Genomic DNA, 27,474 nt, shown 5'->3' on the forward strand with positions numbered 1-27,474 from the left:
CTCTCCTTTCTTCCCTTCCTAGCTGGTTTCCATAGATAATAGGTGTTCCTCATGAATCCTGTTCTGCAACTCCTCTGGGGATGGTTAAGGTCTTGCAGGACCAGAGCAAGGGCTGTGGACACCCACTGCCTCTCCTTTGTCACTAAAGACTAACTAATCTGGAGATTCTCCTCTGCCTCTGGCTGTCTCAGAGCACCCCCTTCAGGGCTTCTTCCCTCATTCTCTTTAGCCACTTGAATTTGGGCTTTGGGAACTAATAGGACCAGGCTAGAATCTGAGCCTTCAGTCTTGGAGACACAAGCAGGGACTTGTTGAGTTCAGACTTCCCTGGATGTCCACAGCAGGCTGAGTGATGTTTTGAGCAGTATGTGAAAGCAGGCAGCCACCTTCCCTTCCCATAAAAGAAGTGAACTCACCCTCTTCCTTGGAGACATGGCTGGTGTTGAGTTCCTGAGCTTGTTAACCTGGTAATGAATTCTGGTGGTTCCTAAGTCAAGATCTTGCCATCCTGAAGCCAGAGATCAAGGTCTCAGTGGCCCACACAGTCCCTCTTCTTTCTCATACTTCCCTTGAAGGAGTGAATGTGTTCATGTGAGGGTGTTGGCATTAGCCTATTCGTTCATTCATTCATTTAACCTGGTATGTGTGAAGTAATATTGAAATACTGATGATAGAAATAAATACTACAAGGACATTCTTGAAGTAGCAACACACTCTGGTAACATGTTAACGAGTAATTAGAAGACAATGTAACAATGACAAGTATGTGGAAATGTTTTTCTGGATATTGTGAATATAAAGGTCAACTCTTGTCTCATCCAGTGAGTAAAGAACTTTAGAGAGTGGTTCCATTAAAGGCGACTGTAGGTGATTAATGGGGAGTTCAAGTCAAAGGAACCAGAATAACTTTGTGAAAGACTTTCAGGTTTAGAAATGTTTTTTACTACATCTCAAATAATAAAGTGTGGGAAGAGGTGAAATACGGCTGCACAATCATCCCCACTTGTATGTAAGTTCACTCTCCAGGGTTTCAGCTACCTTGGTAAATTACTGTGAGAAGAATGTTGAGTATGGAATAGGAAGATATTTAGAGAGAAAAACAACATTCAAGTAATTTTTATTATAATATATTGTGAAGGGTTGTATTTTGTAATTCGTTATTGTTGTCAGTCTCTCCCTGTGTCTAATTTATAAATTAAATTTTATCATAAGATTGTACATACAGAAAAAGCATTATATATAGGCTTCAGTGTCATCCACAGTGTCCTGTATCTGCTGATGATTCTGGAAGGTATCTCCTGAGGGAAGGAAGACAACTGTATTTGAACACTGTTTGTCCTTAAGAAAGTAATCATGTTGCTGCAAAACATGGATAAATTTAGAGATCATTATGTCAAATGGCATAAAGGAGGCACAGAAAGACGAATTCTAAAAGATTCTCATATGTAAAAAGCAGAGACAACAAAAAATTAAATATCAGAAAGGCAGTTAGTTGTCTGAGTTAGTGTTAAGCAAATGAAAGGGAGCTTGATTTCACTCTTCCTCTGCTCTACCACTAATTGTTATTTCAACTACCATGTTTTGAAAAAAGAGGTAAAGGCTCTTTTGTAATGATTAAGAGTCTGCAGCCAGGATGGAGAGATCTTGGATCCAGTCTCAGCTGTGGAACAGTGGGAAATTAGTTTTAATCACTGTGAGACTCAGTTTCATTATCTATATAAAATCAACAGATAATACTACCAAAGCAAAATGTCTTATTGAAGATTAAATGAGATAATTCCTACAAAGAGCTTAATGCTGGGCCTTTTAATGAACTCTTAAAAAGGATGTGTAAAATGTTCCAGTATGTAAATTAAGAGAAGAGAAAGAGGAAATAAATAATAGAGAAGATGTAGGTATTATTTGTTTTCTGGTTGCTAACCAATGTAGTTTAATTACAGAATATTTAGATGCCACAGAAAAACAGGTGAAAAGAAAAACCTACTCTAGCACCATTACTCAGAAAAACACAAACATGTCCACTTTGGGGAGACAAATATTAAAATGAGCATTATAATGTAAAGTGTATTTTATAATTTTTTTTCTTGCAGTACTTGGGATTGAGCCCTGGAATGCTCTACCACTGAACTGTATCCCCAGCCCATTTTAAGTTTTTATTTTGAGACAGGGGCTTACTGAGTTTGCCAAGCTGGTCTCAAATGAACTTGTGATCCTCCTGCCTCAGCCTCCTGAGGAGCTGGGATTATAGGAATGCATCAATGTGCCCAGTCTTGCAAACATTTTTGATGTCATAAAATATTTTGCTTTTTCTCTAGTGTCCGCATATCTCATTGTGTCCTGCACAGAGAGGGAGCAGTTAACCCAATGGGGGTTGTGATCCAGATGAGAAAATAAAGGTCTGAAGTAATAATAAGAAATAAAGAGAAAAGACATGAAAAATCATTTAACAACAGGGCGGGGTGATTACACCTGATGGGTCTGATCCCTAATGAAGAGAAAAAGCCCACAAAATTTTAAATATATAGCCAAACACATCAAAGGGATTTATTGTAAGAAAAGGTTCTTCAAGATAAACAAGAAGGCAGTGAGACTCTGTCTGTAAATAAAATACAAAACAGGGCTAGCGAAGTGGCTCAGTGATTGAATACCCCTGAGTTCAATCCAAAGTACCAACAACAACAAAAGATAAAGAAGAAGGAAGAGGTTGCGAGAAATTGGCCTGATTGGAGCCCACAGCAATTCTCCTCTAGGCATCTGGGACCTCGAGGTTCTGAGAGCCACCTAGATCTTGTCCAACCCCAGGGAGTTTGAATCTAAGGCTTTTTGAACCAACAAATTCCATGGAATCACAGAATTTTTTTTTTGAGCAGGAGAAGAGAGCTCTCTGAAATTGGTGAGATAAACATCAAGAGTTCTCCAAAGGGCATCACCTCTGCCTAGACATAGCTCAGACACACCCACAGTTCATTTGTGGCCACTGACACGCATAGTATTTCATTATATGGGCATTCCACCTTTGTGTCTGGATGCACTAGTATCCTCAGGGAGTATGTTCTAAGACACCTGGTAGATATCTGAAACTACACATAGTATCAAATTCTATATATGACTTCTACTACAAATTTAATGCATTTTCATCTTAACTAATCACTTAACCTGCATTGTAGCCGTAACTTGCACTTTTAGGTGTCAAAGCAAAACTAGCACAAATTTCTTACCTTCACAGTTTCAAATAGCCACGTTATAAGTATAGATCTTAGCAACCTTAGCATATTGTTTCCCCTTACCTTATTAAGTTGAGAATTTTTACCTTTTCAGAAACATTTTCTATCTTCTCTTTGGGATATATAAATTGCCAATATTACTATTCTTGTACTTAGGGGCATTATTAAGTAAAATAAGGTATCAAAAAGACTGCGATAACTCCAGTCTGTATGATATTCTAAATGGCTGTTAAGCAAGTTATGGTAGGTGGCTTGTACAGCGTAGATACAGTGGACAAAGGGATGACTCACATCCTGAGTGAGACATAGTGGGACAACATGCAATTGCATTCTGAATATTTTACAGTTTTACACCTGTGAGTTGTTTATTCCTCTAACTTTCCATCTTATACTTTCAGATTGTAGTTGACCACAAGTAACTGACAGCACAGAAAACAAAATCACAGGTAAGGTGGCACTAGTGTTTGTCTTTTTTAAAAAAACTTTATTATAGTTAATATTTAACAAGTATTCTTACTGATTCACTTTGTCCAAATTATTTTGACTGTAGTTTTGTATTTTATTTATTATAAAATATTATATTTATATTCATGTATTTTTATTTTAACTAATTTAAATTTAAGTGATAAGCATCTGATTCAGTTTGTCTTTTTAAAATTTCCAGGGATAAAAATTTATTAGAAATTGACCATTCACACTTCTACTTTTTTATTGGAGTATTTATCATTTATTACCTTATTAATTTATTATATTGTCTGCCTATGCTAAGGATATTAATTATTGATCTGCTTTGTATGTTATGGTCATTTTCCTGTCTAATTGTTACTTTCAATTTTTATTTTGTAAATGTGCATAGATTTAAGGTATTTTTGCAAATAAATGTTTCAATGGTTTTTCTTTATACTTTATCCCTTGGTTGTCAGGGTCTACCTTGCAAGATCAATGTAAAATCTCCTTATTGTTAAATGTTTAATGTTACTTATACATGTGTGTCTGTATGAATTGCACAAACACACGACCTGAATTCTTCTCAAAAGTTTTCTCTATGACAAATTATGTGGACATGATAACATCATTTGCTTGTCAACTACTAAGTCACTTGCCCTAGCATAAGTTTAGAATAAGGTGCACGTTTCTGGCTTATTGAAAGAGGTAACTTTATTATATGCTTAATTTTTAGGCATCCTCTACTGATTCTGGTTTCTATTCACACCCACAATTTCTCTTTCTGTTCTTCCACTACTCTATCATGGCTTTCCCTGCTACTACTTAGATTACCTATATTTCTATTAAAATTCATGTTTTATTTAAAATAATTTATTTTATTTTATTTTTTTACTTAGAAAATGCAAGTTAATTTGTAAAATAAAGCAAAAGACTCACAAAGGCATAAAAACAACAAAGAAGAAGGTTTTCCTCAGCCATTGGTCTTATTCCCAATAGAACCCCACTTCCCAAGGGCCATCCCTATTAGTAGACTTTTTTCCTGTGGGTTGACTATTCCTGAGTACAAGCTATTCTGATATGGCATGATAATTATTTCCCTAAGAGTCTTCATGTATGGCTATTTTGAAATTTAAAATGTTGAACAGTTGGGGAAGATTGATTTCTAATTTCAGACTTATATGACAATGTTAATTTATTTTGCAGAGTTTCAATAATAGAGGAGTTTTAACCTAATTTTAAGTAGTTTCGTTATTTATTTTTGTGGTACTGGGAATTGAACCCAGGGTCTCATGCATGCTATGTAAGTGCTCTAACACTGAACTCCCTCCCTCAGTTTTTTTTTTTTTTTTTTTTTTTGTAGTTCTCAGCTTCGGGTCTCCCAGAACAGGGTGGGAGACAAATTCTGCATTCCTATAGTGGGAGTGACGCAAAGTTCTAAATTGGAAGCTCCAATAGTTAGGTTTTAGTTTTAGCTCAACTTTGGAACTCTGTGGTGGTTTATTAGAGATCTGATACACACCTCCTATTGCTCGGGTGATGCCAGGCTCTGCAGGACATCTGGATCTCTAGGGCCTTTGGTAAAATCTACCTTTAAGGAATAGGAACTAAACCTCCACAGTTTTCACCTTTAAGGCTATGAATATAAATTCCCTGGTGTCTGCCCTAGAGTACACATGCTCCTGTGAGGCTCCTAAAGTTGTGTCTTCTCAATAGCCCTTAGGGGGCGCCAGCCAAAAGAGCTTTCTCCCTTGGCATCTAGAGCCTGTCTGGTACAGGGGCAGTTTTCTTTGTGCCTTCTTCAGTCACTCCGGATGCACTCACACTCTGGGAACCATAACATGCAACTCTGGCAACTTCCTTTATGAGTTCTCCATAAATCTCTTGTCTCTGCTCGCTGCTGCACAGAACCTACAGATGGTTCCCGCACCATGCTGCGACCAGTTTCTGAGCCCTAAAGCATTTTTCTGTGCTTGCTGGATGCTTTCCATGCCAGCGATCCTGGTTCCCACCAAACTATCAGCCCCTTTTTGGGGTTGGCTTTCATTAAGCTGCTTTCCCCACCAATTCTGTGTCCATTAAATTCAGCTGTCCTGGCTAATCCACTAATTTCCCCAAGCTGTTTAATTTTTCATTTATTTTTGCCACACTTGGCAGTCTTCTCACTTTCTGCCTTTCTCTCCTCGCCCTCTCAGCTGCCAAAGTCACAGCTGCTGTTGGCCAAGCTGGCGCATCTCTAAAATATTATTTTCTTGTATTATACTCAAAGTTTCGGACTTTCCATGTCTGTGTGGTTTCTTTCACAGTCCAGTATTAAGTTTCTGTGAATTCCCTTGGTTACCTACCTCACTGAGGAGCAGTCTTCCTGCTTTGTAAGTCAGGTGCTGAGAAATGCCTCCTTCCTCTAATTTCCCATCTTCTCTCTCCTCCCTCAGCCCTTTTAAATTTTTTTTTTGACAGACTCTCACCAAAATGTCTAGGTTGGCCTTGAACTTATGACCCTCTTACCCCAGTCTCTGAGTAACTGGGATTAGAGTATGCACCACTATACCAGACTATTTTTTTAAAGTAAATATTTTTGGTTGTAGATGGACACAATACCTTTATTTTGTTTATTTAGTTTTTTTATGTGGTGCTGGGGATCGAACCCAGTGCCTTACGAGTGCTAGGCAAGCGCTCTACCACTGAGCTACAACCCTAGCCTCCTTATTTTTTGATACATATTTAGGAAAGCTTTTATAACCCAAAGATTGGATAGATGGATGGATGGATGGATGGCAGACAAATGTATAGACTATGTAATTTCACATGAAACTTAAATGACTTAAATATTAAATTATTACTGCTTCTACAGAGACCAGTATACATAATTTTCTAAAGAAAATAAGCAATTCTCTCATACCTTTGTTAAGTAACACACATATGTAAGATGGTACTTTTATCATAAATTTTCATCTATACTAAGGTCTTTGTGGTTCTAAAACATATATATTGGTTGGATGCTTTATATCTACTCAGTATACACTATATTAAATAAGAGAAATATATAGTATAATTTGTAATTTGCACAAGGTTTCCTGAACTCCCTCATTTTAAAAATTTTATTTATTTTTACTTCAATTAACACATAATAATCATATATGTCTATGGGATTCACTGTGATATTTTGTTACACATAAAGCTAATAAATTTATCACCTCAAACATTATACATTTTTTGGGGGAACATTCCAAATCCTCTCTTCTAGCTCTTTTGAAATATACAATAAATCATCATTAACGATAGGCACCCTACTCTGCTATAGAGCACTAGAACTTTGTCTTCTTGTTTAACTGTATTTTTATACCTGTTAGCCAACTGTTCTCTATGGCTGTCCCAACCTCTGGTGACCACTATTTTACTCTCTACTTCTATAAGATCAAATCTGTAGCTTTGACAATTGAATGTGAACTTGATTGTTTTTCTGCTCCTGGATTATTTCTCCTAACATAAGGTTGTCCAGTTACATTCATCTTGTTGCAAATGAAAATATTTTATTACCTTTTAAAAACTATTACAATGAGTATATATGCCACATTTTCTTTAACTATTTATCAGCTGAACAATTTCTTGTTTATCTCCCATATCTTGGCTATTATGAATAGTGCTGCAACAAACATGTCATTTTCCCTTTCTATACAGCATTTTCTATCTTAAATCTATTTTACAAGATAAAATTTAGAATAAAATTGTTAATTTCCTTACCACAATCTTCTGTGAACCTGGTTAGAAAAATCTATGAATTTATAGAGTAATTCAGAGAAATTATCATGTTCATAAAACTGAAGATAATATATTCACAATTTTCTTCAAGTACATTTTAAATGCTTCTGAAGTGTTCACCTTGTTCAGCGTTGTTCTTATTGCAAATGATATCTCCCCCCCAGCACAATTTTACTTGATTATTTTGGTGTATAATAACACTGTAATGTTCAGTTATTCATCCAAGTCCTGCCACACTTCTTTAGCTGTTAAAGGCTTGAATCAGGTCTTTAAATTTATCTTTATATATGCCATCAGATTATCTCAAAATATTAATTTTCATTAGTCCTTGAATTCTTTTAGTTGTCCTTTGAGCAAGACCCCAACATTTTGAAAATAATTTTTAAGCATGCTGTTTGTACTTTCAAGGTACTTATATTGCTACCATTAATTTTAGATAATTAGTTCTAATACCTTTAAATGGAAATCTTGGGGACTTAAATTCAAGGAATAGATGTGAAGGATAATTGGGCCTTCTGTACAACCAGTGTTTGAGAAAGAAAGACTGGTTTAGTGGCAATGAATTCCCTCTTGTTTTGCTTGTATGGAAATGACATTATTTCTTCTTCCTTTCTGAAGGATAATTATGGTAGGCATAGTCTTCTTAATTTTTGTTTTTTACTTTAGTATTCTTAGTATATCACCTTATTATCTCATGGCCTGCAAGTTGTCTGCAGAGAAATCTGCTCTAGATCAAATAGAGATTCCATTATATGTGTGATTTGATGTTTTCTCACTGTTTTTAAGGATTCTATGTTTGGCTTTTGACAACTTCTTTCTAATGAACTTTGGAGGGATCTCTTTAGGTTAAGTCCATCTGGGGTTCTGTGAGCTTTATGGCTTTAAATGTTCATATCATCTCCAAGACTTGGGGAAATTTTGACCTGTCTTCTCATTAAATATGCTTCCTAGGGCTTTTCCATCTCCTCTCTCTCCTCTATTGTTCCCATCTGCAAATATTTGTTTGATTAATGGTATACCATAGTTTTAAATGATTAAAGAGATGAAAATATTTATTTTCCTGATTCAGTAATATATCTTATATATATGAACAACATTACCATAATATAACCATAAAAATGTACAAGTTTAAAAATTTAAACTATATAAATAAAAGATTCAGGTTGAGAAAAATAGAAATAGCTTTTCATTTGTTAAAGTTGAATTAAAAAAAAAGAATACTTAGTCTTTTGCATATGGAAACTATGTATATGATAGAAATGAAAAACCAAACTTTGGATGTTGATTAAAAAATATCTAAGTTATGCAGATTTTCTGAAATAACTAATGCACTTCTTATCTTTTTTAAAATTTTTTAGAGAATTTTAATATATATTTTTAAAGTTTTTGGCAGACACAACATCTTTGTTTGTATGCAGTGCTGAGGATCGTACCCGGGCTGCACGCATGGCAGGCGAGCGCACTACCGCTTGAGCCACATCCCCAGCCCTGCACTTCTTATCTTGATGCTGTTCTATAAACAGGGACAGACACTCATGGGAGAGGAGAACCAAACCTCTGTGACAGAGTTTGTCTTCCTGGGCCTCTCACAGGACCCACACACCCAAGTCCTGCTCTTCTTTCTTTTCCTCATCATCTACCTGCTGACCTTGCTGGGAAACCTGCTGATGGTGGTGCTCATTCACATGGACTCCAGACACCACACTCCCATGTACTTCTTCCTTAGAAACCTGTCCTTTGCTGATCTCTGTTTCTCTACTACCACTGTGCCCCAGGTGCTTGTCCACTTCCTGGTGAGGAGGAAAACCATTTCCTTTGCTGGGTGCTCAATGCAGATCATTGTTCTGCTTCTGACTGGTGGTACAGAGTGTGCTCTTCTGGCAGTGATGTCCTATGATCGGTATGTGGCTGTGTGCAAGCCCCTGCACTACTCCACCATCATGACCCACTGGGCATGCGTCAGGCTGGCTGTGGGGTCCTGGGCCAGTGGAGCATTTGTGTCCCTGGTGGACACCACATTCACCTTGCGTCTTCCCTACCGAGGAAACAATATCATTAACCACTTTTTCTGTGAGCCTCCTGTCCTCCTGAAGCTGGCCTCAGCAGACACTTACAGCACAGAAATGGCCATCTTTGCCATGGGCGTGGTGATCCTCCTGGCTCCTGTCTCCCTCATCCTGGTCTCCTATTGGAACATCATCTGCACTGTGATCCAGATGCATTCTGGAGAGGGGAGGCTCAAGGTCTTCTCTACCTGTGGCTCCCATCTCATGGTTGTTGTTCTCTTCTATGGCTCAGCAATATTTGCCTACATGAGGCCAAACTCCAAGCTAATGAATGAGAGGGATAAAATGATTTCTGTGTTCTATTCAGCAGTAACACCTATGTTGAACCCCATTATTTATAGCCTGAGAAACAAGGATGTCAAAGGGGCTTTCCGGAGAGTAACTGCAAAATAATCATTTTGGAGATGGAGATCTTGGATTATGATGACCAATATAGGGATGCGGAGAGAAAGAATTTTCTTGAAAAGTTTTCCAACTTTCATCCCATTCTTTTACTTTTTTCCCTTCTATTTTCCTATATCTCTTCTCAGATAAATTCAACAAATTGTCTATTTAAAATACATGAGCATTATTTGTTAACTAAAAATTAAAAAATATAAAACAAAGCAGGGAATCTTGACAACCATGGGAACGAATTTAAAAGGAAAGTAAAATAAAGTGCAATAGAGAGGGAAAAAGGGAGGGGGAAAGATAGAGATAGAGAGACATAAGATAACTAGGGAAGCAAACAGATTAACTACTTTTGAGTCCACACAATCTAAAAAGGACACTGAAGGAAGGAGATGTATAACTATATATAAAAAATTAAACAACCATATAAAATAATTACATTAATATGAAAATATGTGATGGTAAATGGGTTCATTTCCTTTATTCCTACATGTAATTACTAAATATTTCTTGAATGTGTTCAATATGTCCCAGGGACCATTCTAGGAGTTAAGGATATAGACACAAAGTATAAAGTCTTTATGGCGCTATATTTCTAACATGGCTGTTAATTCTAAATTTAACAGTTTCTGATACTGAAAAGAGAGAATGTTTAAGTAACAACAAATTTTAAATTTTCTAAAGTTACATATATAGGAACATAGTGAAATGGAAGGTTTGAGAAGATAAAAAGTCTATATTGAAAAGTGCCTTGAATTCAGTACTAAAGAATCTGACCAACATGTATTTTGGGGGAAAAAATTGCTGAAGATTGGAGAAATTATGGTGACGGTAGTAGAAACTGAGAATGAGGTAAGAAAAGGAGGTCTAGGAAACTGATTGTCTGTTACCACTGCTAATGCTGTTGCTTAAGGAATACTCTCTTGAAGTATTGAATAAAGTTTAGGAAAGAGTTACTTCCTAGAAAAATATTTAAATGGGTTGGGCATGGTGGTACACACATTTAATTCCAGGGGCTCAGAGGGTAAGGCAGGAGGATCTCCAGTTCAAAGCCAGCCTTAGCAAAGATAAGGCACTAAGTAACCCAGTGAGATTGTGTCTTTAAATAAAATGCAAAATAAGGCTGGGGATGTGGCTCAGTGGTCGAGTGCCCCTGAGTTCAATCCCCAGTAATTACCCATAAAAAATTTAGATGGTAGCTTCAAATAAATTAATGCAATTTGAGTTTGAAATACCTAAGGATATATGCCCAAAGTATTAACTAGGAAACCAAGTGATAAGGTGGTTTTGTTAAAATACAGGTAGTAGGTTCTATACCGGATCATGTGAGTAGTGAAGATGGAAGAGATATATATTGTACATTGTGTCAAAAACACAAAGTAATTCTTTAATGGGATCCTGGATAGGACTTGAGGTTGTCAAAAGTAGTGGATAAAAATTCAGGACAGAACCACAGAGTATCAACAATTCAAGAGGGACCAAGGGTAGTCAGTCAAGTCTGACACAAGAAGCCACAGACTTAGAAGCAGGACCCGGATGTGTAGGAAAAGTTTCTATATCAGAGTTTTGTTATATAAATTTGTCAGTTACAACATTATTAATCTTGGCAAATGCACTTCAACAAAATAATAGAACCACATAATTACAGATTTTAAGGAAAGGAACAGAAAGAATTTCTGAAAAGGTACTTTAAGTTGAGAATTGAAATATGAAAGAGTTAATCAGGCAAAAGTTGTGGTAGAAGTGAGAGACAGGGTATAACAGTATAGAGGAACATCTAGATTTTAGTTTTTAAAAGGCACTATCCTTACCCCTAATGTATTAAAATTTTCCCCCTATGTCGTCATTGAATTCTAGTTTAATTTTTTTTTAAACTAAGGTAGTTGTACTTGCTGAAACAGAGGGATCAGTAACCTTTTACTATGAAGGGCCAGATAGTGAATATTTCAGTCTGTGGGTCTCACATCTCCATACCAAATACTCCAATCTACTGTGATAGAAGGAGAGCATTCATGGACAAAACAAACACAAATGTGTTCCAAGAAAACTTCCTTTGCAAAAGCAGGGAGGTTGGATCTGGCCTCAGTGCCATAGTTGGCTACCTAGCAGTCACCATCACTCAGACCAATAAACCTTAATCTCAATGGTTGAACAGGTAAAAGTTATATACATAAATGCTAGGTGAGGGATCAATTAGCTGGTTTGTGGACCCAAAGTGACAAATCAGCCCTTCAGAAGATTCAAGAATTTCCTGCTTGTTAATATTCAGAAACTGAAATTAAAATGGTTGTTCACAGGTAGGTTTTGTGGCTTCGAAGGAGAACAAATCCTACATGGGCATATTGTATTCATTGGAATGCAATCATATGGTCCCAAGTAAATGCAGACAGGTTCTGGGAAACATGAAGAGTGTGACTCTGATGTGGACAGGCTGACATAGAACATTTATTATAATCATTTTGTCTTTAAAGTATCGGAATTCATTTTCGGAGAATTTATACTTGTTAGTTAGTATGGTAGTTTTTCTCTAGTTATTTTGTAGTGGTTCATCTTCTACCCTCCTACTAGTCATTCCTTATCATTAATTTCAAATTCTACTGTAATACATGCTTACTTTTTTCATGTATGCTGGTGTATATTGCCACTGTCTGGCTGGGCACAAATAACTGAGCAGCCACAAAGCCTTGTAGATTCAAACAGCAACTCTTTATTCCCCAACTCTCACCCGCACTGCATACACCACACGGGAACACACTCCCTTCACCACACTCCGTCCAATCTCTCCGAACCCCCGCGAGAACTGCACGGGAACTCCAAAGTAGCGGGCACCTGAGGCAGCAAGAGCTGCCCTATCGCCCGACAGTAAAGGTCAAATATACAATTCAATCAATCCAGCATCACAGGAATTATATATAGCTTAACTCAAATCATCATCTCAATGGTTCACTGGCTTCATTTTTCAACCATTCTTTCTGGCAAATGCCAGGCGTCATTCTGACTGGGCCATAGCTCTCAACAGTATATGTCAATTATTTCACTTATCTCATTACATTTTGTTTCTTTAGATACATTTTTTATTTCATCATTTTTTTGATTATTTTTATTCTTTCTACTTTTCAGAATTTCCTCATCCACATTGAAAGTGCCATGTGAATATTGATGTTTGTTACATTGAATTTATAGGTTCTTTAACAACAACAACATCAAAAAATAAAAATAAAAAATAGATAATTAACATTGTTAAGTAAGAGTGTTAATTGTTTTTCCACAAGAAACTTGGCATATTTCTCTATTACTTCAGTGAATATATATGTACATACACATATTTTTCATATTGCAATTGTAGATATTGTACCACACGCGTTCTTGGAATTTATGAGAAAGTAGTTATACACATACAGCATAGTTCATGCTTCTAGATCTTATTCTGGAGGGTATAGTCAAAGAAAAATGGAAGAGACTGTCTTTTTCCAACGTGTGTTTCTGGCACTTTTGTCTAATATAAGATAAGTGTATTTAGGTGGGTTTATCAGAATATTAAGGGAAGTTTTGAAGAATGAACAAGGGGGCTGCGGTTGTGGCTTAGTGGTGGAGCATTTGCCTGGCATGTGTGAAGCACTGGATTAAATCTTCAGCCCCACATAAAAATAAATAAACAAAATAAAGGTATTCTGTTCACCCACAACTAAAAAGAAAAAAGAAAAAAAGAAAAGAATACAAGAAACATGGTTACATTTTGGTTTGGGTTCATGTTAGTTAGATTGGTAAATTCTTTGACAAGTTAACATTTAAAGTGAGATTAAATTATGAGAATTTGTAAAACCGGAAGATTTGAAGATCACAGGTTATGAGAATAATTAACTGGTCCTAAAGCTGGAACAATTACAGACTGTGTGATGGGCAGGAAAGAGGTCAATGCAGTGAGGTTCGGGTGAGGGCAGGGGATAGATATTCTGACATGGGTTAAAAGTAAGTGGAAACACGATCACACGCACTCATGTTAAAAGTAACATGATCTGATTAATGGTATTGGTACCAAAACAGGCTTGAAGACCAATGGAATAGAAACAGAGATAAACCCACCTAAATACACTTATCTCATATTAGACAAATGTGCCAAAAATACACGTTGGATAAAAGCCTCTTCAACAAATGGTGCTGGGAAAACTGGAAGCCCATATGTAGTCCACATGTAATCAACTCACCCTGCACAAAACTCAATTCAAAGTGGACCAAAGTCCTAGGAATTAGACCAGAAATCCTGCACCTACTAGAAGGAAATGTAGGCCCAACTATCATGTCAACTTAGGAAGTGACTTCCTCAACAAGACTCCTAAAGCACAAGAAGTAAAATAAAAAATCAATAAATTGGATGTCATCAAACTGAAAAGCTTCTTCACAGCAAAGGAAAGAATCAAGAAAGTGAAGAGGGAGTCTATAGAATTGGAGAAACTCTTTGCCACTCACACCTCAGATAAATGCATTAATTTCCAGTATATATAAAGAACTCAAAAAGCTTAGTACCAAAAAAATCCACAAATAATACCATCAATAAATGGGCAAAGGAACAGTCAACAAATATATGAAAAAGTTCAACATCTCTTGCAATTAGCGAAATGCAAATTAAAATTACACTGAGATTTCATCTCCAGTCAGAATGGCAATTATCAAGAATACAAGTCACACTAAATGTTGGTGAGGATGTGGGGAAAGGATACATTCATACATTATTGGTGGGACAACATATGGAAAGCATATGGAAATTCCTTATCATGGAGTGCTTGCAGATCTTAATGACAATAAAATCTCAATATGTTTAAAAAAAAACTAGGGCTAGAACCACCATTTAACACAGTTATCCCATTCCTAAGTACATATTCAAAGGATTTAAAATCAGCATACTAGGGCTGGGGTAGAGCACTTGCCTAGCATGTGCAAGGTGCTGGGTTTGATCCTCAGCACCACATAAAAATAAATAAAAGAAAGGTATTGTGTCCAACTACAACTAAAAAATAAATATTAAAAAAATCAGCATAGTATAGTGAAGAGATCACATCAATGTTTATAGCTGCACAATTCACAACAGCTAAACCATAAAGCCAAACTAAATGACCATCAATAGATGAAGGATAAAGAAATTATGGTGTGTATATACACAATAGATTATTACTGGGCCATAAAGAAGAATGACTTTATGACTTTGGCTGGTAAATGGATGGATCTGGAGAAGATCATGATAAGTGAAATAACCCAATTCCTCCAAAAAACCAAAGGGCAAATGTTTTTTTTTTTTTTTTTTTCTGTGATGTGGAAACTAAACCACAATAAGATATGGGGAGAATAGAAGTTCAGTGGATTAGACAAGGAGAAATGAAGGGAGGGAGAAGGGATAGGCATAGGAAAGACAGTGAAATGAATCTGACATAACTTCCCAACACACATATATGAATATATCACAGTGAATTCCACCATGTGTACATCCATAAGATGGGGCCCTAATTAGAATAAGATATATTCCATGCATGTATAATATTATCAAAATCGGATCTACTTTCATGTATAACTAAAAGGAATCAATACAAATATATAAATAATAAATTTTAAAAAATATTTTTAGTTGTCAATGGACCTTTATTTTATCTATTTATATGTGGTACTGAGGATTGAATCAAGTGCCTCACACATGCTAGGCAAGCGCTCTACCACTGGGCCACAACTCCAGCCCCTATAAATAATATTTTAAAAATTAACATGATCTGATTTGTATTTATGAAGGTGAATTTTTACATTGGATAAAACTAATTATAGCAGGGAAAGCCAGGGAAGAGAAAAACCCAATTAGGAAGGCACTGTTGAGCAACAGATAATGGATCATAATGACCAGCTGAGGCATAAGTGTAGGGGAGAACAAGAGGGGCACACGTATGTAGCATTTATTGTACAGATGAAGCTGATAGGATTTACTTTTCGAGGAAGTAAGGCAAAGGAGGAAACAAGGTTAATACTTTAGATTTTAGTTTGATCGTTTTCAAGGATGGTGATGTTACTGGTGGAAAAATTTTAGTATTGAAAAAATGAGGGCTGGGGATGTGGCTCAAGTGGTAGCGCGCTCACCTGGCATGCGTGTGGCCAGGGTTCAATCCTCAACACCACATACAAAGATGTTGTGTCCACCGAAAACTAAAAACAAAAATAAAAATATTAAAAAAAGATTCTCTCTTTCTCTCTCTCTCTTTAAAAAAAAGAAAAGAAAAAATGAGGGAAGAACAGCAGGAAGATGAATTAAAAGTGTATTTTGGGTTATGTTTGAAATCCCTATTAGACATGGAAAGTCATCTTTGGGTGTCAAGAGCAGGCAGATGGTATTTAAACCTATGCAGTCAGATGAAATTACTCAGGAAGAGTTCTTGAGAGAGGGAAAAAGGGAGGTTAAGATGAGTACAATGGGAAGCCGGGCATAGAGGCATATACCTGTAATCCCAGAGGCTCAGGAGGCTGAGGCAGGAGAATTTCAAGTTCTCAAAGCCAGCCTCAGCAAGTTAGCTAGGCTCTAAGCAACTCAGTGAGACCCTACCTCTAAATTAAATATTAAAGAGGACTTGGGATGTGATTCACTGCTTAAGTGCTCCTAGAATCAACACTATTACACTCCCCATGCCTCAAAAATATTAGTGGAGAACTTCCACATTCATAAAGGGATCCAGGAGCTGGGGTTGTAGCTCAGTGGTAGAGCACTTGCCTAGCATGTGTGAGTCACTGGGTTCAATTCTTAGCACTGCATGTAAATAAATGAACACAATAAAGGCCCACCAACATCCAAAAATACATTTTTTAAAAAAAGATAAAGGGATCCAAAAAGTAAAAGAGAGTGGAAAGAAGAAGAAGCCAAACCAGGAGTGTGTGGTGTCTGGAAGCCAAGAGAAAAAAAAAATTGTTCAAGAGGAAGAGAGTGATCACCTGCGTCAGTGTCATTGAGAGGTTGAAGGAGGAGGATCAAAAGTGACCCTTCTATTGAGTACATCAATGATGACTCTGTCAAAGAACAGATCCATGGAAAGAGAACAGAGCTTGATTGGGAATGAGGTAAAATGTGAATAGAGAATCAATAGAAGAGAAGGTGGACATAGAAACTCCTTTAATATATTTTTTAATATTATTATTTTATTTTTTATTTGTTTTAATTAGTTACACATGATAGTACAATGACATTGACATATCATACATTTGAATCAGATGGAATATAATATCTCATTTTTCTGAGTACACAGGCTGCAGAATAATATTTGTCATCCATTCACATGAGTTTTGCCTATTTATAGTATACTTATTTTTCTTTCTCTCTCTCTCTTTCTTTCTTTTTAATTTATGTGGTATTGAGAATTGAACCCAGTGCCTCATGCCTGTGAGGCAAGCACTCTACCATTGAGCTTATAGTATACTTATTTTTATTAATTTTTAAAACAACTTCTTTTTCATATAGTTTAAATGATTTACAAAACACAAAAAGCTGTATATTTTGATGGGGTTTCATGTTATGATTTCATATATGTATACATTGCATAATATTTAAGTTAGGTTAAGTATGCTTGTACCTTGAACATTTACCATTTCTTTATGTTGAAAACTTTCAAAATCCTTTTTTTTCTAGTTCCTTGAATGCTACTGTATCATTATATGTAGTCATCCTACTGTGAAACACCACACTAGAACTTCTTGCTCATGTCTAACAGTAACTTAGTATTCATCTCTTCCCTCCACTCAACCTTTCTCTGGCCTTAGGTAACAACTGTTCTATTTTTCAACTTCTATGAGATCAACTTTAAAAGATTTTCTTTCAAGGCTATCAATAAATAAATATAGTATGTGATTTTATTTTTAAAACAAACAGACAAGAAAAGAATAGCCAATTTCTACAAATAGCAGAACCATCCAAAGTAGTGTCACAAAGGATCAAATTTATTATTTTTAAGCTTCAAAATTCAACTCGAAGCTTTTGTTCATAGCCTGTGTTCTAAATATTTCCAGACTTATAAACAAACTAATAGCAGTATAGAATATTTAAATCAGCAAGAAAATGAATTACGTTGTCTCTTCCTTGTTTTCTTAAAATTTGAAATTATTTTAATTAATACATAAGAACAGAAAAAGTGTACCTATAGAGGTACATGTGAAATCTTGATACACATATAATGTTGAACACAGGTACACATGTCTCACATATGGGAACAATGTTCCAATAGTTGAAATATTTAAAGACAGGATTAGAAAAATAGAAAGGAAAAGTTTTGTTCTGTTTGCTTTTATTATTTACAAAACAGAAATACAGATGTTAACCATGGCCTTTGCTCATGGAAAGCCCTCACTTTGCAATTTATTCATTACTTTAATATTTGAACTTTAAGCACTGCTAAATATACTCATGTCAAATGCAAACAAACACGCATGTGCATACACACAACAACATGCAAAGACACCTGTGGGAACATCCATATTGGCCAATGCTTGGAAAGAGGAAAAGTTTGAACATGATGCAAGTACATGCAAACTACTACCAACAGGGACATTAGACTGAACTATAACTGTATGATCTTTAATCAAGATCAGTTGGTTTTAAATTTGTGCAAACCTCAAGACTCCTACCCCATTCTTATCTGAACCTTGTTTAGAGCACACACTAGAAACCATTTTCTCTGACTCTAAAGTTGATCCAGTATGGGCTAAATAGCTCAGAGGTCATGTCCAAGTTCATTCCCTACAGAATATCTTTAAAAAAAAAAAAAAAAAATATATATATATATATATATATATATATATATATATATATATATATATATATATATATATATATATATATATATTTGTTGATGGACACACAATGTTTTTATTTACTTTTATGTGGTGCTGAGGATTGAACCCAGTGCTTCACACATGCAAGGCAAGCGCTTTACCACTGAGTTACAGCCCCAGCCCATTACAGAATCTCTTAATTAAGTAGCTACTTGGGGAAAGAGTAAATTTTAAAGAAAGTCATTAGCAATTTTAAAGGGTATGGCTGAAAATACCTCATGGGAAGATTTAGGGAGAACTTGAAAGTACTGTATGTACATACGTCAACTTCTTTGTCATAAGATATATTCTTCACTATATTGGCTTTTCCATAAACATGTGATTCTTAATAGAAACCCTCTGACTTTGAGGAGGAATGAATTTTAGAAACCAGCCACCAGACCAACCTAAAAGGCTGAGTGTGTTGGCAACAAGTGTTTTCCAAGGACCCTCCTCAAGGCCCCCATGATCTCCTTATTCCTCAGGCTATAGATGAGAGGGTTCAGGGCTGGAGTGACAATTGTGTAGAAAACAGAGATGATGTTGTCTTGTTTGGGACTGTGGAAGGAACTGGGCAGGACATACATGAATGTGGCAGCCCCATAGAACATCCCAACCACAGTCAGATGGGAAGAGCAGGTAAGGAGAGCTTTCTTTTTCCCCTCATTGGAGGGCATGTGGAGCACAGTGAACAGAATTAGTGTGTAGGAAGCCAAGATAACAGCAAGAGGGGGGATTAGGAAGGTTATGCCCATCACATAAACCATAAGCTCATATCTGGAGGTATCTGTACAGGTCAACTTCAGCAAGGGTGGAATTTCACAGAGCAGATGCTTGATCTGGGCTTTGCAGTAGGGATAGTGCATGGTATACACAGTATATCCTAGGGCACTTAGGGAGGCCAGGATCCAGGATGTGGCCACCATGAGCCAGCAGACCCTTGGCCTCATGAAGATCATGTAGTTCAGAGGATGACAAATGGCCACATACCTGTCATAAGCCATGAAGGCCAGGAGGAGGTCCTCTGCACCACCCAGCGTCAGTGCTAGGAACATCTGAAGGGCACAGCCTCCAAAGGAGATATTGTTTTCTCTGCGAAGATAATCCAGGAGGGTTTTAGGAGTGACAACCGATGTGAACAGGAGGTCCATGAGAGAGAGCTGCCTGAGCAAGAGGTACATGGGCACATGGAGCCGGACGTCCATTGTGACGACCAGAAGCAGCAGTCCATTGCTTGCGAGGGCCAAAATGTACAGGAAAGTGATCGTGGCACAGAGCAGATCAGGAGCCCCGCTGTCATTCAGAATCCCCACCAAGATGAAGCTGCTTCCCCAGGTGGAGGAGTTCCAGAGCTCCATTATGCGTGATTGCTTTAGTTGCTTAGAACCAGATGTATTCTCAGTGAGGTTTTGCCAAGATGAACCCTAGACTTGTAATGTCTCAAGCCCCTTAGGATACTGGGAGAACTAGAAATACAACAGCGGAAGCCCTCCCCTGGAAGATGAGGGTTGAATATTGTAATTAGGCCCACTAATTCTCTGCCCTCTCCTGCTATTGACTCTGACATTCACTCTCCCTTCTGAAAATCCAGAGCATTTGCACTGGATAGAAGGGGCACAGGGACAGTGAGGAAGAGCTCCCTTTCTGAAACCTGTCTTTCATACATGGAATCCACTCCCAGGGAGAAACCAATAGAAGCCTTAGATTGACAGGTGTCAGTACTGTGCCCATAGAATGGGATAAAGAAAACTAATTCACTGCATGCAGTTAAAGATTTGAAAGTGAACCAACCTTCTGTCAATCATTTAGCTGCCTCATGGCATATATGTGGTAAAACTTCATTGTTTGCCCTGATATCTTCTGGGGCTCTTAGTTCTTAATAGTTAAAAGATATGAGAACATCCAACAAGATTATCATCCGTTGTTTGCTGGCCCTTTGTGGAGGTATGCATCCTCTGATACATGCAAAAAAATGGCCAGAGGCCAGCAGCAACCACAGGGTCTAAAGACAGGTTTTGATAATCCTACCAAGGAAGCAAATACTCAGGCCTGGGCTAGAGCACAGAGTAGCAATCCTAACTAGTTCTCTATTCATGTTCAGGAAATCAAAAATGCAAAGATTGGGATGGGCAATGAAGCACAAAGCATGAGAGAATCTGGCAGACAGAGTAGTTTACATTCTTAGGGTTTGCTTTCAACTCTCTTTTTTGACTCAATGTACTTAGAAGCTATATATACATATTTCTCTGAAAGTGAGAAAAAGCCTTTACCTCCAGCTGTGAGAAACCTCCCTGCCTAACCTCCCAAACTCCTCTGGGATTGTTTAAAGGGTGATAAGATGCCAGTAGAAATGGGGAGGTAGGATGTGACTTTCTTCAGCAGTGTTTGTTGGTTGAAGTTTTGCTGAGTTGGTTAAGTATCTTTGATATTTATTCCAGACCAGGTGTCAGGATGCTTCTGTCCCTTCCTCTCATCTGCAGATCTGTGAAGATGACAGTGGATACAGTGGCAGCTAATGCAGTCTTTGAGTAGTTTCCTGTGGCTTTCCTGCTTTCACACCTGAAAAGAATTAGTAGAAACTCCTCCTGTCATACAGGTTTCTGGGGAGGGAGGCCCTCTACCTGGTGGTAATGGTCAGACTGAGTTCTTGGTTCCAGATCACCAGACCCTTCTTTCTTCCTGTTGGCATCTGGGAGTGAAGATGGAAGCTGTGGGGCTGTGGAGGAGCAGATAATGGAAGAGCTGCCCAAAGGAGACCTTGCCATGCCAATTTCACTGTCCCTTGGGCCAGCAGTGAGCCAGGGCCATGTTCTAGAAGAGGCTGATTTTATTTTTCTCCCTTTACTCTGTCCTACGTCTATCTTCAGAGGGACTTAACCTGTCAGCTGAAATGTCCTCCCCTGAAAATGTTGATCCTGGAAATAGGCTGTTAATGAATCCTCTTGGGTATATTTCTTGAATTGGTATTCTGCATTCTCTCCTCATTAAATGAATCTGAGGCCCTAAGTTTCTACTCAATCCTAAGGGAGACACTGATGATCCACTTCTAAATTTCTTCCTGATTAAACCAGGAAGCAAAGGCTTCTTGTGTGGCTAGAGCTTTGCCTCAGAGCAAAAGGCATTTTCCTGCCTCTGTGGGATGCTGGTTCCCTTCCTCATGGCCCTCTTCACCTGGACTACTTCCCTTCCCATATGACTGCTCTGTGTGGAGAGTGTAGACATGAAATCTTCTCTTCACTGACCTCTCCAACCCCATAGATCTTACCTGTGTCCACATGTCTTGGTGTTACAGTTACTTGTCTGTCACCAATGATGTGAGAAGAGAGAGCTCAATTTTCCAAGTATTGAACATAAAATAAAGAGAAGTCCATAGAGTACTGAAGTTGTAGAGGTCAATATTTCTTAAAGTCTTTTAAATGCTATCAGAGATAAAAGACTACCCATTAATCCAATATACTTAGATGACAGTAAACTATGAATGGTGTTAATAGGATAAGAGAGAAATACAATTTAAAATGCTGAGGAAATATAACTTTACAGGTAGAATTCCATATGAAACAGAACCATCATTAATGAACGAGGATGAATTAAAAACAACAACAAAAATAATTTTCCTTCAAGGATCCCCCAAAATAATTTTGGCAGTTGGCATAGTAACATCAAAGGAATATATGCAATGCAGGAAGCAATGGTGAGCTCAAAAATTGATCTAGTATTGAGTTAGGAAGCTTAATTCTTGAACAATGATAAATACATTTGTGACTTTTCAAAAGGTAAAATGAAATTTTTTTCCACAAGAACAATAACATGGGAGTGGTATTTTTTCCCCCATGTTTGTTTAATAAAGGCTAAAGAGGCAGAGTATTAACAGCCATAAATTCATTCATTTGAAATTATCATTATTATTTTTTATTTTTAAATAAGGTACAATTTAAATACAGTAAGATCAATCTTTCTTTAAATGTTTTTGTTTAGTTTATGACAATTATACATAATAGTGGATTTGATTTTGACATAGTCATTCACACATGGAGTATAATTTGCTCTATTTCAACCTGGATATTAAACCCCTATTGGAGGAGTAGCTAACAGATTTTCTCCCATTCTGTAGACTCTCTCCTAATGCTTTTGTTTCCTTTGCTGGGAAGAAGCTTTTTAATTTGATGCCCTTCCCACTTATTCATTCTTGACTTTATTTCTTGAGTTTTCGGAGTCTTGTTAAGGAAGTTGGTGTCTGTGCCAATATGTTGGAGTATTCAGCTTTTGTTGTCTTTTAGCAGTTGCAAAATTTGTGGTCTAATTGCTAGTACTTTGTTTTACTTTGATTTGTTTTGTGCAGGATGAGAGATGGAGATCTAGTTTTATTCTTCTATAAATGAATATCCAGGTTTCCCATTTGTGAGAAAGGTTATTTTTTCAACCTATATATTGGCACCATTGAACAGCAAGAACCAACTACATCATCCATCATATTGTTCACCAAAAAAAATGGTGGGGGATGAGACTATATAAACTAAATAGTTCTAATGGGCAGTAAAATTATAGTACCTTAAGTGAAGAGAAAATAGGGAATTGCAAGAGAAACTTGAAATATTTAAAAAGTGAACAGAGGGGAAGCGGGAGAGAATAGCTGATGGCTATAAAGATGATTAAAAAATAACTAAAAGTAATAAATTGAGGAAGAGGGAAAAAGGTAATTTGGGTTGTTAGAGAAGGTAAAAAGTGAATAAGAAGTAAAAAGAGTAACGAAAACAAAGGTAAGAACAATTAAATGAATAAAATTTCAAATTAAAACAATCCTTGAAATTTCTAACCCTAAACCTCAAAGTCAAAACTATGGGGGGAAAAAAACTAGGCTAAATACATGGGTGAGTAAAAATTGATTAAAAAGAGAAAAATTACACACAACCATGCACACACATACAAATTCACGAACCTATCAGTACAGCAAGAAGATAGAGAGAAAGAGACTAGAGAGAAAAATAATTTTAAAAAAAAATTTAAAAAGGTATACAACTAGGAAAAATAATCTTAATGAAAAATGAAAAGCTTGTTTCCATTGTGGTCAAAACTATTGACAAGGATGTATGTTCATGAATATCCTGTCACATCCTTCTTTGCATTTCCTTTTGGCCTATATACCCTATGGATCAAGAGCTAGGATTATTAAATCCAAACACTTTGTGTTTCACACCAAGTTGCTATTTGCTGTGGCCTGGAACAGAAGCTGGTTGGAGTAGCTCTCAGCTTCTACAACAGTATGTGGAAGAACTGCTTCTCACGGTATCTGGGAAGCACTGACAAGCAGAATTTTGTCTGGACCACTAAGTTGGTGCATTCCTAGAGCTGAGCTAATGTAGAGTTCTACATGAGAAGTTCAAGAACTGGGGTTTTAGTTCTGACTATCCTTTGGAACTTTGTCTGGAGGTATTTACCTCTGTTGCTGGGCAGATGCTGATCTCTGCTGGAAGTGTGGGTCTCATAAAGTTCTGGCATATTCCCCTCATATTGTGCAGATCTCACCTTATAAGTCATCACATACTTTACCATCATGAATGTGGATTTCCCAGGATGAGACTTGGAATGCAGAAGTGCCTATTTTACCAGTTTTGGCTTCTCCCCAGCTGGTTTCCTGGGCCACCAGAAACAAAGAGAACACAAGCTTCTCTCCCCTCTGTATCACCTGGGAACAATCATCTTTGTGCCTGTTTCAGTCAGACTGGACCAAGCACACTCTAATCCTGTTTGTTGGGGGAGACTGGCAATGCTTTCTTAAACTCCGGAGTTCTGCCGCTGAAAGCTGCCTTGTGGGTACTTGCACATGACTCCCACCTTACTCTCCACTTGCCCAGCAAGACATTCTAAGTGCTTTTCAATCATGAACTCGCCCTGTCCTGTCTGGGTTATTTAAGATCAGCCTCCCTTTCTGTTCCACAGGTTTTCACATGACAAATTTGTTCATGGTGCTTTCCATTTCCTCTCTCTCTCCTCTACAGTAAAATGGTGGTACTAATGCAAGCACCACCAACAAAACTGGTTCACCTTTACTGTATTTCTTCTTGTTCTCTGCTTAAAGCTTCTGACTTTCTGTGACTCTGTGATTAGTTTACCAACCAATATTAAATTCAGTGGATTCCCTTAATTGCCCACCTAGCTGAGAGGCAATACTCTTGAAGCTTTAATCTCAACCTGTGGAGCAACTGGAAAGTGCTCCCTTTGTCTAATCCACCATTTTCACATTCCTCACTAATCCTTTTTTTTAATATATTCTTTTGCAACTTTTGATCAATGAATATAATCATGTACACACCACCAAAGTCAAGATATTAACCACCAAAGTTTTGTCAACTGCTCAAATGCTCTAGTGCCCTTTCATAATCATTCTCTCCCTTCACCGCCAGGTATCTGATCTGTTTACTGTCAGTATTATTGTGAGCTTTTCAGAGTGCTTCTTTCACAGAGTGTAATATGTTTGAGATCCATCATTCTCTTTGTGTTTATTAGAAGTGCTTTCCCATTAATACTAAGTAGTACCCAACTGTATGAATGCATCATAGTTTGTTTATCCACTCAAAAAAGAATGGCCATTTGTCATTTTACAATTTATTTATTTATTTTAATTAGGTATATATGACAGCAAAATGCATTTTGATTCATCATATACAACTGCAGCACAACTTTTCATTTCTATGGTTGTACACCATGTAGCATCGTACCATACGTGCAGTGTTACCTGTACCTAGGGGTAATGATATCCATCTCATTCCACCATCTTTTCTGTCCCCATGCACCTTCCTGACCCTCCCTCTCCTTTGCCCAATCAAAGTTTCTCCATTTTCTCATGCCTCCCCCCTCATTTTGGATCAATATCCACTTATCAGAAAGAATATTTGGCCTTTGTATTTTGGGGATTGGCTTATTTCACTTAACGTGATATTCTCCAACTCCATCCATTTACCTGAAAATGCCACAATTTTATTCTCTTTTGATGCTGAGTAATATTCCATTGTGTATATATACCACAGTTTCTTTTTCCATTCATCTGTTGAAGGGCATCTAGGTTGCTTCCAGAGTTTAGCTATTTTGAAGTGAGCTGCTAAGAACATTGATGAGGCTGCATTACTACAGTATATATGACTGTATACAGTATGCTGATTTTAAGTCCTTTGAGTATAGACCCAGGAGTGTGATAGTTGGGTCAAATGATGGTTCCACTCCAAGTTTTCTAAGGAATCTCCATACTGCTTTACAGATTGGTTGCACCAATTTGCAGTCCCACCAGCAATGTAGGAGTGTTCCTTTTCCCCCACATCCTTACCAACATTTATTGTTGTTTGTATTCTTGATAACTGCCATTCTGACTGGTATGAGATAAAATCTTAGAGTAATTTTGATTTGTATTTCTCTAATTACTAGAGATGTTGAAAATTTTTATATATTTATTGATTGAATGTATATCTTCTTGTGAGACATGTCTGTTCAGCTCCTTAGCCCATTTATTGATTGGGTTATCTTTTTTTTTTTTTTTGGTGTTAAGTGTTTTGAGTTCTTTATATATCCTGGAGATTAATGCTCTGACATGTGTGTGGCAAAAATTTGCTCCCAAAATGTAGGCTCTCTGTTCACCTCATTGATTATTTCTTTTCTGAGAAGAAGCTTTTTAGTTTGAGTCTATCTCATTTATTAATTCTTGATTTTATTTCTTGCACTTTAGGAGTCATGTTAAGGAATTTAGAGCCTAGTCCAACATGATGAAGATTTGGGCCTACTTTTTCCTCCAGTAGGTGCAGGACCTTGATCCACTTTGAGTTGAGTTTTGTGCATGGTGAGAGATAGGGGTTTATTTTCATTTTGCTCCATATGGATTTCAGTTCTTCCAGCACCATTTATTGAATAGGCTATCTTTTCTCCAATGTATGTTTTTGGTGCCTTTGTCTAGTATGAAAAAATATGGAATGCTTCACAAACTTACACGTAATCCTTGCACAGGGTCCATGCTAATCTCTGTATCATTCCAATTTTAGTATATGTGCTGTTGAAGTGAGCATTTAAAATTTATTGATTATGAAAAGAGCCATTAAACATTTGTAATATAAATTGCCCATTCACTTAGGTAAAGAACCCAACATAAACAACTTGGGATATGGTATGGACATGTTTAGGTTTATAAGAAATTGCCAAACTATTTTCCATAAAAGTGGTGAGCTCATAGATGTGGAGAGTAGAAGGGTAGTTACCAGGGACCAGTGGGAGGGCAAGGAATGTGTGTGAAAATGTTGGTCCCGGGATACAAAATTTTAGTTAGATAGAAGGAAGAAGTTCAAGAGCTCGATCATATAGTATAGTATTTTAATGTTCTTATCACAAAAATGATAAATATGTGAGGCAATGGAAATGTTAATGAGCTCAGTTCAGCAAATCTACAGTGTATACATTTATCAATTCCTCATGGAGACTATAATCAATATAAACTTTTACTTTTCAAGTAAAACAAATTTTAAAAAAAAGGTATAATAAGCACATCAGATAGAGCACTAATTTCTAAGATATATAAAGCACTCAAAAACATTAACACCAAAAAAAACAAATAACTTAATCAATAAATGTGCCAAGGACCTGAACAGACACTTCTCAGAAGAGGATATACAATCAATCAATAAACATATGAAAAAATGTTCAACATTTCTAGCAATTAGGGAAATGCAAATCAAAACTACTCTAAGATTTCATCTCACTCCAGTCAGAATGGCATCTATCAAGAA

At 36.9% G+C, this 27,474-nt stretch overlaps 3 protein-coding genes and 1 non-coding gene across 4 annotated transcripts in view; 2 read left to right on the top strand and 2 right to left on the bottom strand.

Moving 5' to 3' along the window:
- Nucleotides 1-3,621: 3,621 nt before the first annotated feature.
- The window catches only part of LOC114078908 (olfactory receptor 2AG2-like), a 30,002-nt gene continuing 6,149 nt past the window's right edge, over nucleotides 3,622-27,474 (top strand). Inside the window, exon 1 of the mRNA XM_071617142.1 lies at nucleotides 3,622-3,670. The gene's annotated coding sequence lies outside the window, so the exon portion shown is untranslated. The remainder of the gene's footprint in view (nucleotides 3,671-27,474) is intronic.
- LOC114078914 (olfactory receptor 2D3-like) lies at nucleotides 8,966-9,889 on the top strand. Its single transcript, XM_027919969.2, has one exon. It carries the CDS (start codon nucleotides 8,966-8,968, stop codon nucleotides 9,887-9,889), a length of 924 nt encoding a protein of 307 aa, XP_027775770.2.
- LOC114078913 (olfactory receptor 2AG1-like) lies at nucleotides 19,120-20,070 on the bottom strand. The gene has a single exon (XM_034635265.2). It carries the CDS (start codon nucleotides 20,068-20,070, stop codon nucleotides 19,120-19,122), a length of 951 nt encoding a protein of 316 aa, XP_034491156.2.
- LOC114078921 (U6 spliceosomal RNA) lies at nucleotides 26,657-26,760 on the bottom strand. The gene has a single exon (XR_003580414.1). It is a non-coding gene; the product is annotated as a U6 spliceosomal RNA (small nuclear RNA).

The sequence above is a fragment of the Marmota flaviventris genome, chromosome 9 (assembly GCF_047511675.1).
Source record: "Marmota flaviventris isolate mMarFla1 chromosome 9, mMarFla1.hap1, whole genome shotgun sequence".
Lineage (NCBI taxonomy): Eukaryota > Metazoa > Chordata > Mammalia > Rodentia > Sciuridae > Marmota > Marmota flaviventris.

Coding starts and splice junctions, on each gene's coding strand:
- LOC114078913 (XM_034635265.2), bottom strand. CDS start 20,070: ATGGAGCTCTGGAACTCCTCCACCTGGGGAAGCAGCTTCATCTTGGTG.
- LOC114078914 (XM_027919969.2), top strand. CDS start 8,966: ATGGGAGAGGAGAACCAAACCTCTGTGACAGAGTTTGTCTTCCTGGGC.